We start from the raw sequence: 14,457 nt of genomic DNA, 5'->3' as shown, positions 1-14,457 counted from the left end.
TACAATGTCCAGCACTCTTAAACTACAGTTCCCAGGTTTCTTTGGGAGGACAATGTGCTTAAACGTATAGTGTGTTAAAGCACGTCTATACCTCTTTAACAATCATAGCTTCCCCCTCCCAAAGAATCCTGGGAATCATTGTTTACACCTCACAGAGCTACAATTCCCAACCCCCTTACACTATAGTTCCCAGGATTCTTTTTTTGAGTAGGGGAAGCCATGTGCTTTAGATGTATGGTGCCACCAAAAGTTCCTTAAGGAGCAGAAATTATTCTTGCTTTCCCTTATGCCATAGATCTCCCATAAATCTCCCACCTGCATTTTTAAGTAGGTGTTGTACTTTGCTGGCTCAGTGGATCCATGCCATGCACCCTGTTGTCATTACCCACCTACCCACCGACGCTTCCATCACTTACGCCTGATTTTCCAGTGGCAGCGAGGGGTCGATGTGTTCCGCTGCGGGAAGGCTGTGCTCGGGGCTCTGCGGCCGGCCAAACTTGGAACCCCCCGCCAGGTGCTTTGGCTGGCGCCACCGGTCTTTATGCGCGGAAGAGGAGGTGGCCGAAGACGTCCATTCCCCCCACTCTGGGTTCTCAAACTGTGCTGTGTGGAGAGTGGAAAGGACCCATCAGACAGGGAGACTGGCGAAACTAGCTCCCTGCCCAGAGATGGGCCGAGGGACATGTCCAAAGATCAAAAGAGCAACTCCAAGTGGTGAACACATAAGCTGAACTGGATGGATTTAAAAGAGGCAAATTCATGGAGGATAAGGCTACTAGCCATGACGGCTATGCTCTGTGAGTGGTATTCAGCACTCTTCTGAAAACCAGTCGCTGGAAACTGCAGGAGGGGAGGATTGCTCTTGCGCTCCGGTCCTGCTTGCGGGCTTCCCATCAAGGACATCTAGTTGGCCACTGTTAGAACAGGAGGCTGGACTAGGTGGGCTCCCTTGGGCCTGATCCACTAGGACTCTTCCTCGGTTCTTATGTTCTTAAGTCAGAGGTCCCCAACCTTTTTTCCCCAAAGACCACTTGAAATGTCTTTCCCCCATGATTTTTTCCTGCAATTGCAATGGGTTGTGCTGTATGATCTTTTCTAATTTTTAGTTTTATTACTTCTTTTATTTCCTATATTATATTTTACTGAATTACAATTTGGACCACATGAATGACACTTGCAGACCACTGGCGGTCCGTGGACTGCAGTTGGGGAACCTCTGACCTAAATCCAAAAAGTTCAATGCCGTTCCTTGTGGCTTAACTCACGACAGAGGCTTGTTAATCACACTACATTGTGTCAACTAGCTTACCAACGCCAAGATATCCGTGCTATCTGTGACTGTTTCTTGCGAATGATTCCTGGCCCCATTACAGATGGCAACGCAGCTGTCTCAGCAATTATTGCCAATTTGCTACTGTAAACAGTTAAAGGTGCACCTATTTAACATATATTTAAGCTCTAATGATCGCCTGGATATTTTCTCTTTTTTATATTCTTGCCAACTGACGGCAGTTGTAGCGCTAAGTGAAAATCTCTTGGCAGTTTGCTTGCTCTGCTGGCAAAATATTTTGCACCAGCAGGACGCTGTTGCACAAGAGATGCATAAGCGTAACACTGTTGCACAACAGATGGTGCCATTTGAAGTGCACCGAGTTCCTGCTAGCATAACGGTTGTGTCAGATCCCTCTGTTGCACAATGGTAGTCCTACAGGGGGAAAGGGAAAAACATGTTTTTTTCCAATTTCTTTGGGGAGGTTGGAAAAATTGGGAGGGAAATGGCAAAATGAAGAAAAAAATTAAAACATTTTTTCTATTTCCCCCCCTAGACCTTCACATCCCTAGGTAGTCCCACTCGGAGCAGACCCACTCAACATGGCTAAGTTTGGCCCATTAATTTCAAGGATCGCCTCTGAGTAGGTCTGAGTTGGATACAACCCCAAATCAATCTCTGTCATTTATTGCCATTATCTTCATAATGTTGCTGCAATCATATTCTTCAAGCTATTAATCTTGGGATGGGGGTCGTGATGGGATGTGGAGGATGCACAGGGGATGGCGGCACAAGGGACAGAGCAGCAACCATGCAGCCATGTGCAAGCCAGCTGCCACAAATGTGGCAAACGGCAAGGAAGAAAGAGACGGAAGAGAGACGGAAGAGAAGAAAAGGAATGGAAAGTCTCAGGAGACAAGGAAGCATATACGTAACACAGAAAATCGAGTGGAGTGGAGTGTTCGGGGGGGTTCCCTGGAGCCATAGGGACTAGCTCCTTTTGAAGGCCCCTCCAGACTGGTGTTTCATCGTAGGTGCATTCAGCAACATGCTCTCGATATAACACATTAGTGGAGGATTTATTCTGCTTTACGACCCATCCGCACCCTACATTTAAAGTACTTTTATGCCACTTTAAACAGTCCCAATCAGGGACAGCTGGGGACTCCATGTCAGTGAGGCTGTGGAATCTGCTCTGGGCTTTACTCTGAATTTTCAAGGAGCTGTCTAAGGTGCCGGACCTATTTTGGGAACAGGTTTCAGTACCTTGGATAGCTCCTTCAAAATTCAGAGTAAAACCCAGAGTGGATTCCACAGCCCAACTGGTCCCAATACATCATCCCTGCGTGGCATCCTTGCTTCTCTAAGACCCCATATGCCCTTTAAAGCAGTGTCATGCCACTTTAAACACTCATGGCTCCCCCCAAAGGATCCTGGGAATGGTAGTTTGTGGCAGATGCAGAGAGTTCCCTTCCCAGAGCAACAATTCCCAGAGGTTCTTTGGGAAAAGGGATTGACTGTTAAACTGCTCAAGGTGGGGAGAGGAAGAAAACATGGTTCCGACAGAGAGAGGGAATAGGCTGAAGGCAAATTGGGGGGTGGGGGTGTTGAAGGGGTTAAAAGAAGACATCACCTTCTGGATCTAGGGATTCCTCTGTCCCCGGGAGTTGTCCTACCGGCGGTGGCCAGGGCAATACTTTAGCCTCCATAGGGTCTACTGCAGTGGGAGGTGGCATCGTGGAGGAGGCAAAGGAGAGAGGAGGTTGTTGGGGGAGAAGAGGGGAGGAGCATGAGTGAGGAGAGGAGGAGAAATGATGGGGAGAGAGAAGCGAGAAAGAAAAAAAGAAGCAAAAGGAGAGGAGATGAGGAGGGAGGAGAAGAAATTATGGGGAAAGAAAAGAAAAAAGATGAGGAGAGGGGAGAGGATTTGCAAGTGAGGAGAGGAGAAGAAAAGAACATGGATGAGAAGAGGGGATAGGAGAGGAGAAGAAAACAAAGAGGATGAGAAGGAGAGGAGGAGAAAAGAAAGAAGATGAGAAGAGGGGACAGGAGAGGATTTGCAAGGAAGGAAAGGAGGAGAGAGAAGGAGAAATTATGGGAAGAGAGAAGAAAAAAGAGGAAGAGAAAACGAGTGCAAGTGAGGAGAGGAAAGAGGAGAAAACAAAGCCCATGGGAAGGAAGAGGAGAAGGGTGAGGAGATGAGAGTAAGGAAAGGGAGTGAGAGACAAAACAGACATGATAAAAAAAAGAAAAGATCTAATGACTGACAGACAAGGGAAGGCAGGCTACACCCTGCTCAACCCCATCCCAGCCTCTGCATGAGTCACTGTGCTGGGCATGACTCCTGATTGAAAGGAGTTCAACCCAAATCAGGGACTCGCCGAGAGGGTTAACATGCAACATCTTCCTAGAGTGGGCCATTCTGCTGCTTCAATGCATCAAGAGGGCTGAAATGCTCCAATTGCAGCTGATATCTGACATCCCAAGCAAAGGGCAACCAGGAGGATTAAAGGCCAGAACAGCAACTCATTCAGAGACATGGGAGGCAACTTCTTCCACGAGCGTCTCTTTTGGTCTCATGGCATCTTTTAAGGATGTACCTAACTGATTTTGTGTGGCCCACTCACAATTTGCTTACAGTGCAGCTGAGTGCTCAAGGGTGTGCATTTCTATGCCAGTGGCCTGAATCCAGACCACTGGCCACTTGGAGGAGTTAGTGTGGTGTCGTACTTATAGCATTTGACTAGGTCCAGGGAGGCCCAGTGTCTAATCCCCGCTCAGCCATGCAGCCCACTGGAGGACCCTGGGCTGGGCTGGCTGTACTCCCTCACAGGGTTATTGTGAAGATAAAAATGGGGGGGGGCTTAGAACCATGCACACCACCTTGAGATCATTGAGAAAAAAAGCGGGATATCAATCAAACGACTACGCATTAAAAATCAACAACTATGCCTGAAACGAAAATAATTCAGAAGATTAGCCTGTCGATATTATGCATGCAATTACGTAGCACCCCATTGCTCTGCCAAAGAGAGCCTTTTACTGTGCTTTCAGTCCTGATTTGAAATCCGGGGCAGGCAGAAGGAGGGTAAAATCCCACTTGCAAAATATCACCTGCCTTCGCTTTCCGACTCACAGTTTCCTAACACATTCAGTGGCATTGTGGAGACACCAGTCCGGGCTTCTTTGCTGCCTTTCGAAACGGCCTTTGGGTTTGCATTGACCCTGAATTCCCTTCAGGTGCAAAAGCAACAGGGAACTGGCCAGTCCGGTGCAAAAAGGCCTTACTGGGATTATTCATTCAGTTATTATTAGTTTTATATCCCGCACATTCTCCCCAAGGAGCCCAGGGCGGCGGCAAACGAGAAGCGATAAAACAACAAAAATGTCTTGAAAACAATACTGGTTCCTTCCATTTCTCATTTGTCTTACCTGAAATGCAGTTCTCCACTCTCCTGTACAAAAAACAAATCCTCATGAAAATTCTCCAGCCTTTTAGGGTGAATTTCTCCTACTACACACACTTGTGTACATGGTTTGACAAGCGTACACATTTTTTGCAAGTGCTTTCTCCTAATATAATGCACGTTTATTGTTACTAGTGTGTTTGTTTCTTATGCACATTTCGCCCTCATCGATGCATTTTTGGAAGCACTGCTTGGTCGGAAAAAGTGCGCTGCAAAATCCGGAGCGGTACAAATGTGGAAGGATGCATTGTGTTTTGGTCCTCATAATGTTTTGGAAAGCGAGAGTTTGACCGACCCGGCTTGAAACGCGAACTGAATCCAATTTCTCCCCAATATAGATGCAGCCTAGGACAAAGGTCCTACTTAAAAGGCTTATTGGAAGAAGATGGTCCCCTGCCGTCTGCCCTACCAGTCTCAACGGGCACCGAGCACCACCCCTTGGGTAGGAACTCTCACCTGCGAAGGCCCGAGATATGTGATTCTTCTTCCACTCCCACGGCTGGTCGTATTCATCGGCCGGCCGCTCATCGTCCTGGGGCAGCCGGCTCTCGCGGGGCGTGTCGGCGGACGTGCCCTCCGGGTCAACCTCCGACTCCTTCTGCTCGTAAGGCGTGTCATACAGCTGGAGCGCAATCCGGGATTTCTTCACCTTCTGCTCGTCCCGGTCGCTTTTGTGCTGGAGATCTGGAAGCCAGAGAAAAGGAACGGTCTAGACGAACATAATACATTTCTTTGACATAACGCATGCAAGAATGTTGAACTATAAATATAATTTATAGAGGCTAATAGCCAACAGAATGTACAATAATAGCCAAATGGCCTTAGAAAGCAGCCTGGGTCAGCCCCGGATCCACCACAGAAGAAGTCCTAATAATACTATCGATAATCAGGGAAAGGGGACAAATTTGATAAACTATTCCACACATCTACATATCTTTTTGACTCTGGCTCAACAAACCAGTGATGTGACTGGGGAGAATCCCCTCCGCTTCCAGTGGTCCCCTCCCTACAGAATGGAAAAAAGGGGTTGCCAGATTGTGTTGTATTATCTTTTCAAAAACTTCTTCTTCTTCTTCTTCTTCTTCTTCTTCAGAAACTTCTCTGCCTCATGAGATCTCCATCACCACCGCCGCCCCCTGCTGCTGCAAGCACACTGCCTTGTCCATGAGGACTAGGAACTTGGGTTATGCTGGTTGGTTGGTTGTCTGGCCAACAAAAGCCGAGATTTCTTAGGAAGCGGATTTCAACTCCAACATTGCCTCCGCCTGCAGAATGTTGATTTTGGAAATGCAGATAGGGCAGGATCTGCCATAAGCACAGCTATGGGTGCACATTTTTATTGTGGTTGCTGTTTGCATCCATTAGTCGCTTGTTACCTAAAAGGTCTCCAAGCAACTGACATTTGAAAACATCAACATAAATACATTATATTATTGGGGGTGGGAAGAATTCATACAAAACATTGTCATACAACATGCAAAAAGCAACAGTCCCACGAACCACGTCATCCACGGCTCAGTATGGGCACAAATATTAGCAGCTCAATCCTAGGCGTGTCTACTCAGGAATAACTCCCACTGATCCCAATGGGGCTTCCCAGGTAAGAGGGTACATTTCTCCAGCCAAAATCACTCACCAGCTACCACTTTCTGTGCATCGTACGGCTCCATGTAGCCATTATTCTCCAACCCAACTTCTTCCTCCGCCTCTTCTTTTGCCTCTCGGTGGGCATCAAAGGGATCTGAGTACTCGCTCTCTCCAACAGCCTGCAGACAAGGAAACGTTCATGTCGATACCACCTTGTCCCTTAGACACCAGCCAAATCTGCTGCAGTCACCCTGCAGTGTCCTGTATTTATGCAGTTATTTGTTGGGGGGTTGGAATAGACGGAAATAATAAACAGACAGGCAATCTATTCTTCCCTCTGCTGATTCCTCCTCTAAAGTGTTTGTTGCTTTTGCAGGCTTTGCTCCTCCCCTTCCTCCCTTCTCTTCCTGCCTTTGTTCTCAGTCAGTCATAGCTCCCTGAGTGGAAGCTGCACGCTGCTTCAGCATCTATGACCTGACAGTTTCTTTATTCTGTCAACAACCAGTCTTAACAGACCAGTTAGTTCTGCATCCCCCTGCAAGATGCACACACACACACATGAAAGCTCTGTCAGTATTTGCCAGGAGGGATTTACAGGCATATCGGAAATTTAGGTTGGCGCGATCATCAAAGCACTCCGTCGTCCTAGCAGAGTGGTGAGGAACCATTTTCAGCCTGGGAGGGGCCGCATTCCCTTCTGGTCAACCTTCCAAGGGCCACATACCAGTGGTGAGCAAGGCCAGAGGCCAAATTGGACAGAGCAACAGATGTAAATATTGCCTTTATACAATAGGCTGGTTTCTACACGCACGGACGCCTACCTCTCGATCCGCCATCCAGACAAGGAAGACTCATGATCAGAGCTCAACGGCACACATCTCAGCCAGGCAAAGGACATCAGAAGAGCCTGCCGGATCAGGCCAGCGGCCCATCTAGTCTAGCATCTTGTCCTCGCGGTGGCCAGCCAGATGCCCATAGGAAGCCCACAAGCAGGGCCTGAGCTCAAGAGCAACTCTCCCCTCCTGCCGTTTCCAGCAAACAGTTTCCAGCACCCTGCCTCTGACTGTGGAGGCCGAGCATAGCCGTTGTGGCTATAGTAGCCACTGACTGCCTTATCCTCCTTGCATTTGTCTAAGTTCAGTTCATGCAGTTTACTATGCAAAAACCAAACAGGCTTTTGGCCTACACACCAAACGAAAGGGACACAGGAACGGCATTAAAGCAACGATTATAAAGGAGGAGTAAATATTCTTTTGCCTAATCTTCTTTTAAAGGCCTCCAAGTTGGTGCTGTGGGAGCACATTCCATAGCTTAACTATGTGCTTTCTTTTGTCTGTCCTAAGTCATCCACTGCGGAAGGGCCATAGCTCAGGGCCAGAGAAGGTTCCAGGTTCAATCCCCAATGGCATCTCCAGGCACGGCAGGGAGAGAACCCAGTCCGGAACCCTAGAGAGCCGCTGCCAGTCAGTGCAGACAATACTGAGCTAGATGGATCAATTGTTCGACTCAGTATAAGGCAGCTTCCCGTAACAGTCATCATCATTGGAAGTTGGGGTGCGTAGATAATCTGATGCAAGCCAAGGTCCATGGCATGGACATCTTTGACTGCTAAGTTTGTTGGGGCAGGGGAGCTGCCCACCCAGGTGGTAAACTAAGACCTCCTCTGCTTAGCTGTTGAGACCAGACAACATCCCAGCAGGAGATGCTACTGGCTAGAGATAAGGTTTGCCCAATCTGGGCCCGGTGGACCCCAAAACCCCTCGCTGCTTGCCCTCAAGTGCAACCAGTTGGGTTGTATATACAAATTTCTCCTGCTGCTGCACTGAGAGTCTTTTGCTGATGCCGGCAAGTAGATTTCCCCCCCCCTCAACTTCTTCCTTTCCTTTCCAGCCTGGAGGGCTCCCCCCTCTCTTCCCCCACCATGCGCTCTTCTGACACCCTAATTGCGGCTGTCCCCTGTGCTCTCCCCGACGGCGCATTAGATGCGCTCAAACAGCCCGCAGAGAGGAAATGTTTTGAGAGGCTGAATGGAAGGCAAATGAGACAGGCATAGGGAAATCAGCGATCAGCCTCTCCTCCAAGCAATTACCCTGTTTCTACCCTTTTGCTGCGTGCCGATTGAGTGGCGGACAGAAGTACTCGACTGACGGGAGTGGAGAGAAAAGCGTCCCCCCTCCACGCATGCCCCGGCACCTGCTGTTTAGACTGCAAAATGACAGCAATTGTTCTTTGCCTCATCTCCCTGCGAAGCACCTCTGAGTGATATCATGGAGAAATGCTCCTTTTTGCCAGACAGACAGACAACATGTTCTGAGAAAAGTCAAAAGCTTTGGTCCTACGCTGATTCTCTGGGGATTGCCGTCAAATCATCCGTTGCACATGAAATAATTGAGTCATTGTTTATATCTGCGTTACCTGCCAGTGTCTGTCAATAAGACAATATTCTGAAGGAGAGCTTCTTTTGGTTTTAGATGACGCAGACCTGGCTCACAGTGGACAGCATCTCAGAAGAGGCCCTCCTCTCCAGGCGAAATTGGGAACGTGTGCCTTCAAAGAGAACCTTTAGAAGGCTTTCCAGAAGAGGCATCTGGTTGGGCACTGTGAGAACAGGATGCTGGACTAGATGGACCACTGGCCTGATCCAACAGGGCTCTGCTTGTGTTCCGTTCTGTTGCACTGGAGGAGCTCATGGGGCAAGGCAGGTTAGATGTTTCAGCACCATGGATAGCTCCTAGTGAGCTAGTTGCTCCGGGGTGTTTCAGCACCATGGATAGCTCCCAGTGAGTAAGTTGCTCCAGTTTTGGCCTAGAGGGGCCATTGGCCTGATCCAGCAGGCCTGTTTTGATGTTCTTAAAGGTAGGGCCTTTTCAGTAAAGGTGAAAGACAGGTCACCAAACTGCTGGAACTGATAAGGCCATGCAACCTCGCTCTGTCAGACTGCATTCCAGATTTTCTTTCCCCACTGACACCCCCCCTCCTCCCCTCATCGCTCCCCACACCTCCCACCTTAGGAAACGCTTGCCTGGCTTTGCCATCAAGAATGCGTTCGTTGCCATTTATATCCATTATCACCAACGAATTAACTGTCACAAGTGAAGGGCATGCGGTCTCCATTGACATTTTAATTAAACGAGGGCTCTGGGCAAGGATGCGGCCTGACCTCGCAGCATTTGTCCCCCAGTGTTGAGCAACGCACACCTTGGAGAAGGCTGCTGTCTGTAAGGGCTTCCCCCCCCCAAAGGCAACCAAGGTAATGCAATACCACAACATTTGGCCACCCTTCCTGACATACAGCGGGATGCTGGATTCAAGCTGGTGCCTGAATTACAATTTGTGCCACGGCCAACCCCTTTAGCTACCATTTTTCAGAATGATACAAGGGCCACGATTTAGCTAAAATTGAAAGGGAGGAGAAAGGCTTGTGGATTTCATTAAGGGCCGCCCTACCTTCCTCCTCACCTATAATCCGAGTCCCGTTCAGTCCTGGCAACTTTTTGACGTCCTGACACTTTCCCCCCACTCAAACTCTGATTCATGGCTTGTCATGGTTTTATCAGGCATGAGCAATGTGCTGATATGAACCTATGTCCTATGAACATAAGAAGAGCCAGCCGGTTCAGGTCAATAGGGCGTTCCAGCAGCTCAAAAGCCTCAGCAGGAAGGCCTGCAAGAGATGGTGGAACAGTGGCTTTCTACCAGCAACTATGGACCTCTGCTTGCCTGCAATCGGACCTCAGAATGGTCTTGGATGTTGCTGCTCCCTGTGCCCATGATTGCACAAAGGGACCTACCTTATACTGAGCCAGACCACTGGTCCATTGAGCTCATTACTGTCTACACTGACTGGCAGTGACTTCAGAGGGGAGTCTCTCCCAGCCCTACCTGGAGATGCCATTGCGGATTGAACCTGGGAACTTGCTGAGCTATGGCCATGGTTTACTGTGTCATCCGAACATAGCCTGTTTCACTCCAGATAAACCACAAGCTTTTTCCCCCTTGGGTTTACAGTGTGTGGTTTGCCTGGAGGAGACAATCCACGAACCCGGGTTCGGACGACACACTAAGGCAAACCATGGCTTAGCCCACGGTGGTGCAACAGCAGGGCCAGATTGTGGCTGCAGTCTCATCTCCAAAAATCCTCACAGGTTCACATTAGACCATGGTTTGGCTTAGCGTTACGTGTGAACCAGCTCGCTATCGACCTAGCCTGCGCTCACAATAAGGTTTATTTAGAACAGAAAAAGTAGTGTTATCATTATCATTACCCAATGTTAGTCCTACTCAGAGGAGACCCACTGGGTGGTGTTCAATGCTAGCCCTACTCAGAGTAGACCACTGAATTTAATAGTGCTGATTGGCTTAGATCCTTTCATTTCCATGGGTCTGACCCACTGAAATTAAATTACGTGACTGGCTTAAATCCATTCATTTCCATGAGTCTACTCTGAGTCAGATTTAACTGGCTATAACCCGATGATGATTAATCGGGGAGAATATGAAAAAGAAAAGGTTCCGGGAAAATGTAGACACAAGGACACGAAAAGGAACCTGTGATCTTGTTCCTTGGTGCAAAACGCTTTGTCAAACATCACCTGCAGAGAGATGTAGCAAAGGGGGGGGGGAGGGAACAGCTGTGTGAAAAAATCCCTCCGGGGCAATTAACACTTCCGTTTGGATCACTGCTATTAAAAAAAGAAAAGAAAACCCACCCGCTAATCTGAAAATGTTCACCTAGGCAAAAAGAGAAACCAGAACGCTGCTTTAATGGGCAATTTACCTGCCTCCCACATACCTATGCGCAAATGCACATCTACCCTGGGATGACTAGACCTGGCCGAGAGCATCACCATAGGTGAAACCGCACACACGCCGGAGAGCTCATCATCGGGGAAAAGGTGCACTCGGCTGCGTTTCTGGAATGAGAGATCAGGGTCGCATCCCACACAATGGTATTCAGAGGAGACCCACTGCACTTAGCTTTGCCACGGGCAGTAATCTCAGTGGGTTTACTCTGCATAGGACCAACAATAGGTTTCCTGCGTTACCAGGTAGCTGGACGAGATGACCTTCCAGTCTGATGCATTTGCTAGAGGATTTCAAGACCACACACCTCTCAGTTGAGCAGGTTCACATGTAATGCATGGGCGCAGGGGGTTCTGGAGAGGAGACTGCGACTACAGTCCGGCCCTGTTGCTGCTGCCACACTGCTGTGAGCTAAGCAATAGTTTGGCTTCCCGTGCATCGTCCAAACCCAGGTTAATGGTTTGTCTCACCGCATATTCTTGTCTTCACCGTGAACAACGTTTGTCACCTCCCATATTCAACCACAAATCCACAGGGAAACCATAAACCAGCTGAATGAAGCTCGTGGATCAGTAGTGGTCCACGGACCACAGTTTGGAGAACCCCTGGGGCAGGTAATATTGAATTATAGTAAGCTCTACAGTATAGCATACAGTCAAATGCAAAGATGTATCACTGAACACTAAAGTCAGGATCATTCAGACCACGGTATTCCCAATCTCTATGTATGGATGTGAAAGTTGGACAGTGAAAAAAGCGCATAAGAGAAAAATAAACTCATTTGGAGGAGAGCTTTGTGCATACCACGGACTGCGAAAAAGACAAATAATTGGGTGTTAGAACAAATTAAACCAGAACTATTACTAGAAGCTGAAATGATGAAACTGAGGTTATCATACTTTGGACACATCATGAGAGAGATGATTCACTAGAAAAGACAAACATGCTGGGAAAAGCAGAAGAGAGTAGTAAAAGAGGAAGGCCAAACAAGAGATGGATTGGTTCCATCAAGGAAGCCACAGAGCTGAACTGACAAGATCTGAACAGGGTGGTTCGCGACAGATGCTCTTGGAGGTCGCTGATTCATAGGGTCGCCATAGATCATGATTGACTTGAAGGCACATAACAACAACAACATAGCATACAGACCCAAACACCTGACTCAGTCTAGAGCAGTACTTGTCTATATGCGGACCCTCAAATCTACACTTTGGATATCATGGGTTGCATGCAACGAAGTCCTACTCAAGGCATAAAATGAAATGTACTGCCTCCAAGTCGATTCCGACTTATGGCAACCCTATGAATAGGGTTTTCATGAGGCTGAGAGGCAGTGACTGCCCCAAGGTCACCCAGTGAGCTTCATGGCTGTGTGGGGATTCGAACCCTGGTCTCCCAGGTCGTAATCCAACACCTTAACCACTACGCCACATTGGCTCTAAAAAATTAACGAACCTAAGTTACTCCTGTTTATTAACTTCAATGGGTCTCCTCTGAGTAAGGCAAGCATCAAATGCCGCCTCACAAATGGCATAAGTTAGCGTCACAAATGTGAACCTTCATTTTGCTTCTAAGCTTCCAGTCCATTGGCGTTTCCACACACAAAGGTGTTCTTTCTCAGAATTAGTTCTGAAGCCAGGAGGACTAGAAACTTAGGGTTGCTTTCAATTAAGTTCTTCTCAATTTCCCACTGAAACTAGTAGACCTAAGTTAGTTGTGCCCGCTATTTTCAGTGGATCTACTCGGAAGGACTAGGTCTAGCATAGAATACAACCCCTGTTGTTGTTGTTAAAACCATGGAAGTTAAAAGTAGTGCTAGGCTTCCTTAGGATGTTCAAAATTGCATGACAGGACCGTCAGGGTAAAATGGCACAGATCTACTGGGATGCTCTTCAGCCATAACATTTTACGCACCTGATCTGGCTGGGCTATCACTTCCTCAGACCCAGTAGCCAAGACAGCTTTGCTCCTGCTGAGGTCCGAGGCTTCCACTTTGATGAGCCTGTGTTTGGGGGAGCCATATTTCCCTTCCAAATTGATGCCAACAGCAGCCCCCTTGTTTGGGGACCCTTCGGGGTCCGGGTCGGGCTTGCCGTTGCCATCTTCATACGGATCCTCAAAATCCAAGCTCTTCTGTGCTCGGTATGCCTTTAAGATCTCGCTTTCGGTGTAATCGGGTTTGGGAGGCTGGGGGGGAGACCTCCTGCTCCCGAAGCTCAAATAATCCTTCAGCCATTTGGCCATCGGTCCCCTTTACCCAACGACCGTGAGCGCCAAGTTACCGATATCTCTTTGCAGGGTGAGCGAAACTCGGAAGGAAAAAGAAGCTCAGATTGCACCCAGGTAATCCTTCACGGGTCAACGTGATTTATAATCCAAATTACAAGTTGTCTGCCTTTTCCTTCACTGCGCCTGCAATTAAGAGAGAGAGAGAGAGGAGGTAGAACTCTGGTATTACTTTATCCAATAATATACCCAATTGAAAAAGACGTTTTGGTTTTCTTTAAACCTGCGTTCTCTGTAGTACAAGCGTGTCTGGGGGCCAAGGGGAGAGACTGAGAACAACCGCAACCCACATGCCATCAGCTCATGAAGAAATTACTCATGCCCTGGGGGCAAAAACAGTTATCTAGAGCAGAACCGAGGTTAGCAGCTTAAGAGGCTGACCTACAAATCGGAAGGCTGTTCATTCGAATGCCGCCTGTGCAGTGAAATCAAACAAGGTGGATTTAGGCGAGCTATTATCTCTCTCAACCTCACCTACCCCAGAGCAGGGGTACAGCATTGGCCTACCTCACTGGGTTGGCGTAACGATGACTGATGTAAACTACTGTTTACATCTGCTGTGGGCAGTCTCTATGTTATAGAACAACTCTGGAGGATCCTTTTAAATGTGAGCCAGGATTCAACTCTCACCCCTGTCACATGGTTGGCTTAAGCAAGCTGCTTTTCTCTCAGTCTCCTGTTTGGAAATACAGGGATAATCATACTTGCCTGCCTTACAGGGTTGTTGTAAGTCAATACATTGTATATGCAAGTCAATGTTATGCAAAGCACTTTGAACTTTGTAAAAATATAAATACAAACAATATACAGAAAGTTCTATAATGCCCCATTCATTTCATTTCGGTGGTCTTTGGCCAGGAAAAAAAATCAGGTGGATCTAGCCTCTGAGCTTTTAGATTTTGTTGCCGAAATGGCGGTGGGGTATGGGCACAGGGGAGACACACTTAGGAAAGGAATTTGATCACTACACCCACACACACACACCCGAGACCCACATTCTCAGCCTTGCAAAATATAAAATTACATCGCTAGACCATCTGTCTT

General features: G+C 47.9%; 1 protein-coding gene across 4 annotated transcripts in view; it reads right to left on the bottom strand.

The window, feature by feature from the left end:
* The window catches only part of SHD (Src homology 2 domain containing transforming protein D), a 42,477-nt gene that overhangs the window by 8,693 nt on the left and 19,327 nt on the right, over window positions 1–14,457 (bottom strand). For 2 of the 4 annotated variants that reach the window (XM_061601362.1, XM_061601363.1), the window contains 5 exons: window positions 13,042–13,539; window positions 6,374–6,503; window positions 5,194–5,421; window positions 2,904–2,987; window positions 417–603 (listed from right to left, as the gene is read on the bottom strand). In XM_061601362.1, the coding sequence (XP_061457346.1) occupies window positions 417–603; window positions 2,904–2,987; window positions 5,194–5,421; window positions 6,374–6,503; window positions 13,042–13,371 (959 nt within the window). In that variant the 5' untranslated portion in view covers window positions 13,372–13,539. The remainder of the gene's footprint in view (window positions 1–416; window positions 604–2,903; window positions 2,988–5,193; window positions 5,422–6,373; window positions 6,504–13,041; window positions 13,540–14,457) is intronic. The other 2 variants (XM_061601364.1, XM_061601365.1) reach the window with 2 other exon arrangements.

The sequence above is a fragment of the Rhineura floridana genome, chromosome 18 (genome assembly GCF_030035675.1).
Source record: "Rhineura floridana isolate rRhiFlo1 chromosome 18, rRhiFlo1.hap2, whole genome shotgun sequence".
NCBI lineage: Eukaryota > Metazoa > Chordata > Lepidosauria > Squamata > Rhineuridae > Rhineura > Rhineura floridana.
The sequence above is the reverse complement of the archived record's forward strand: the minus strand, read 5'-3'. Positions and strand labels throughout refer to the sequence as shown.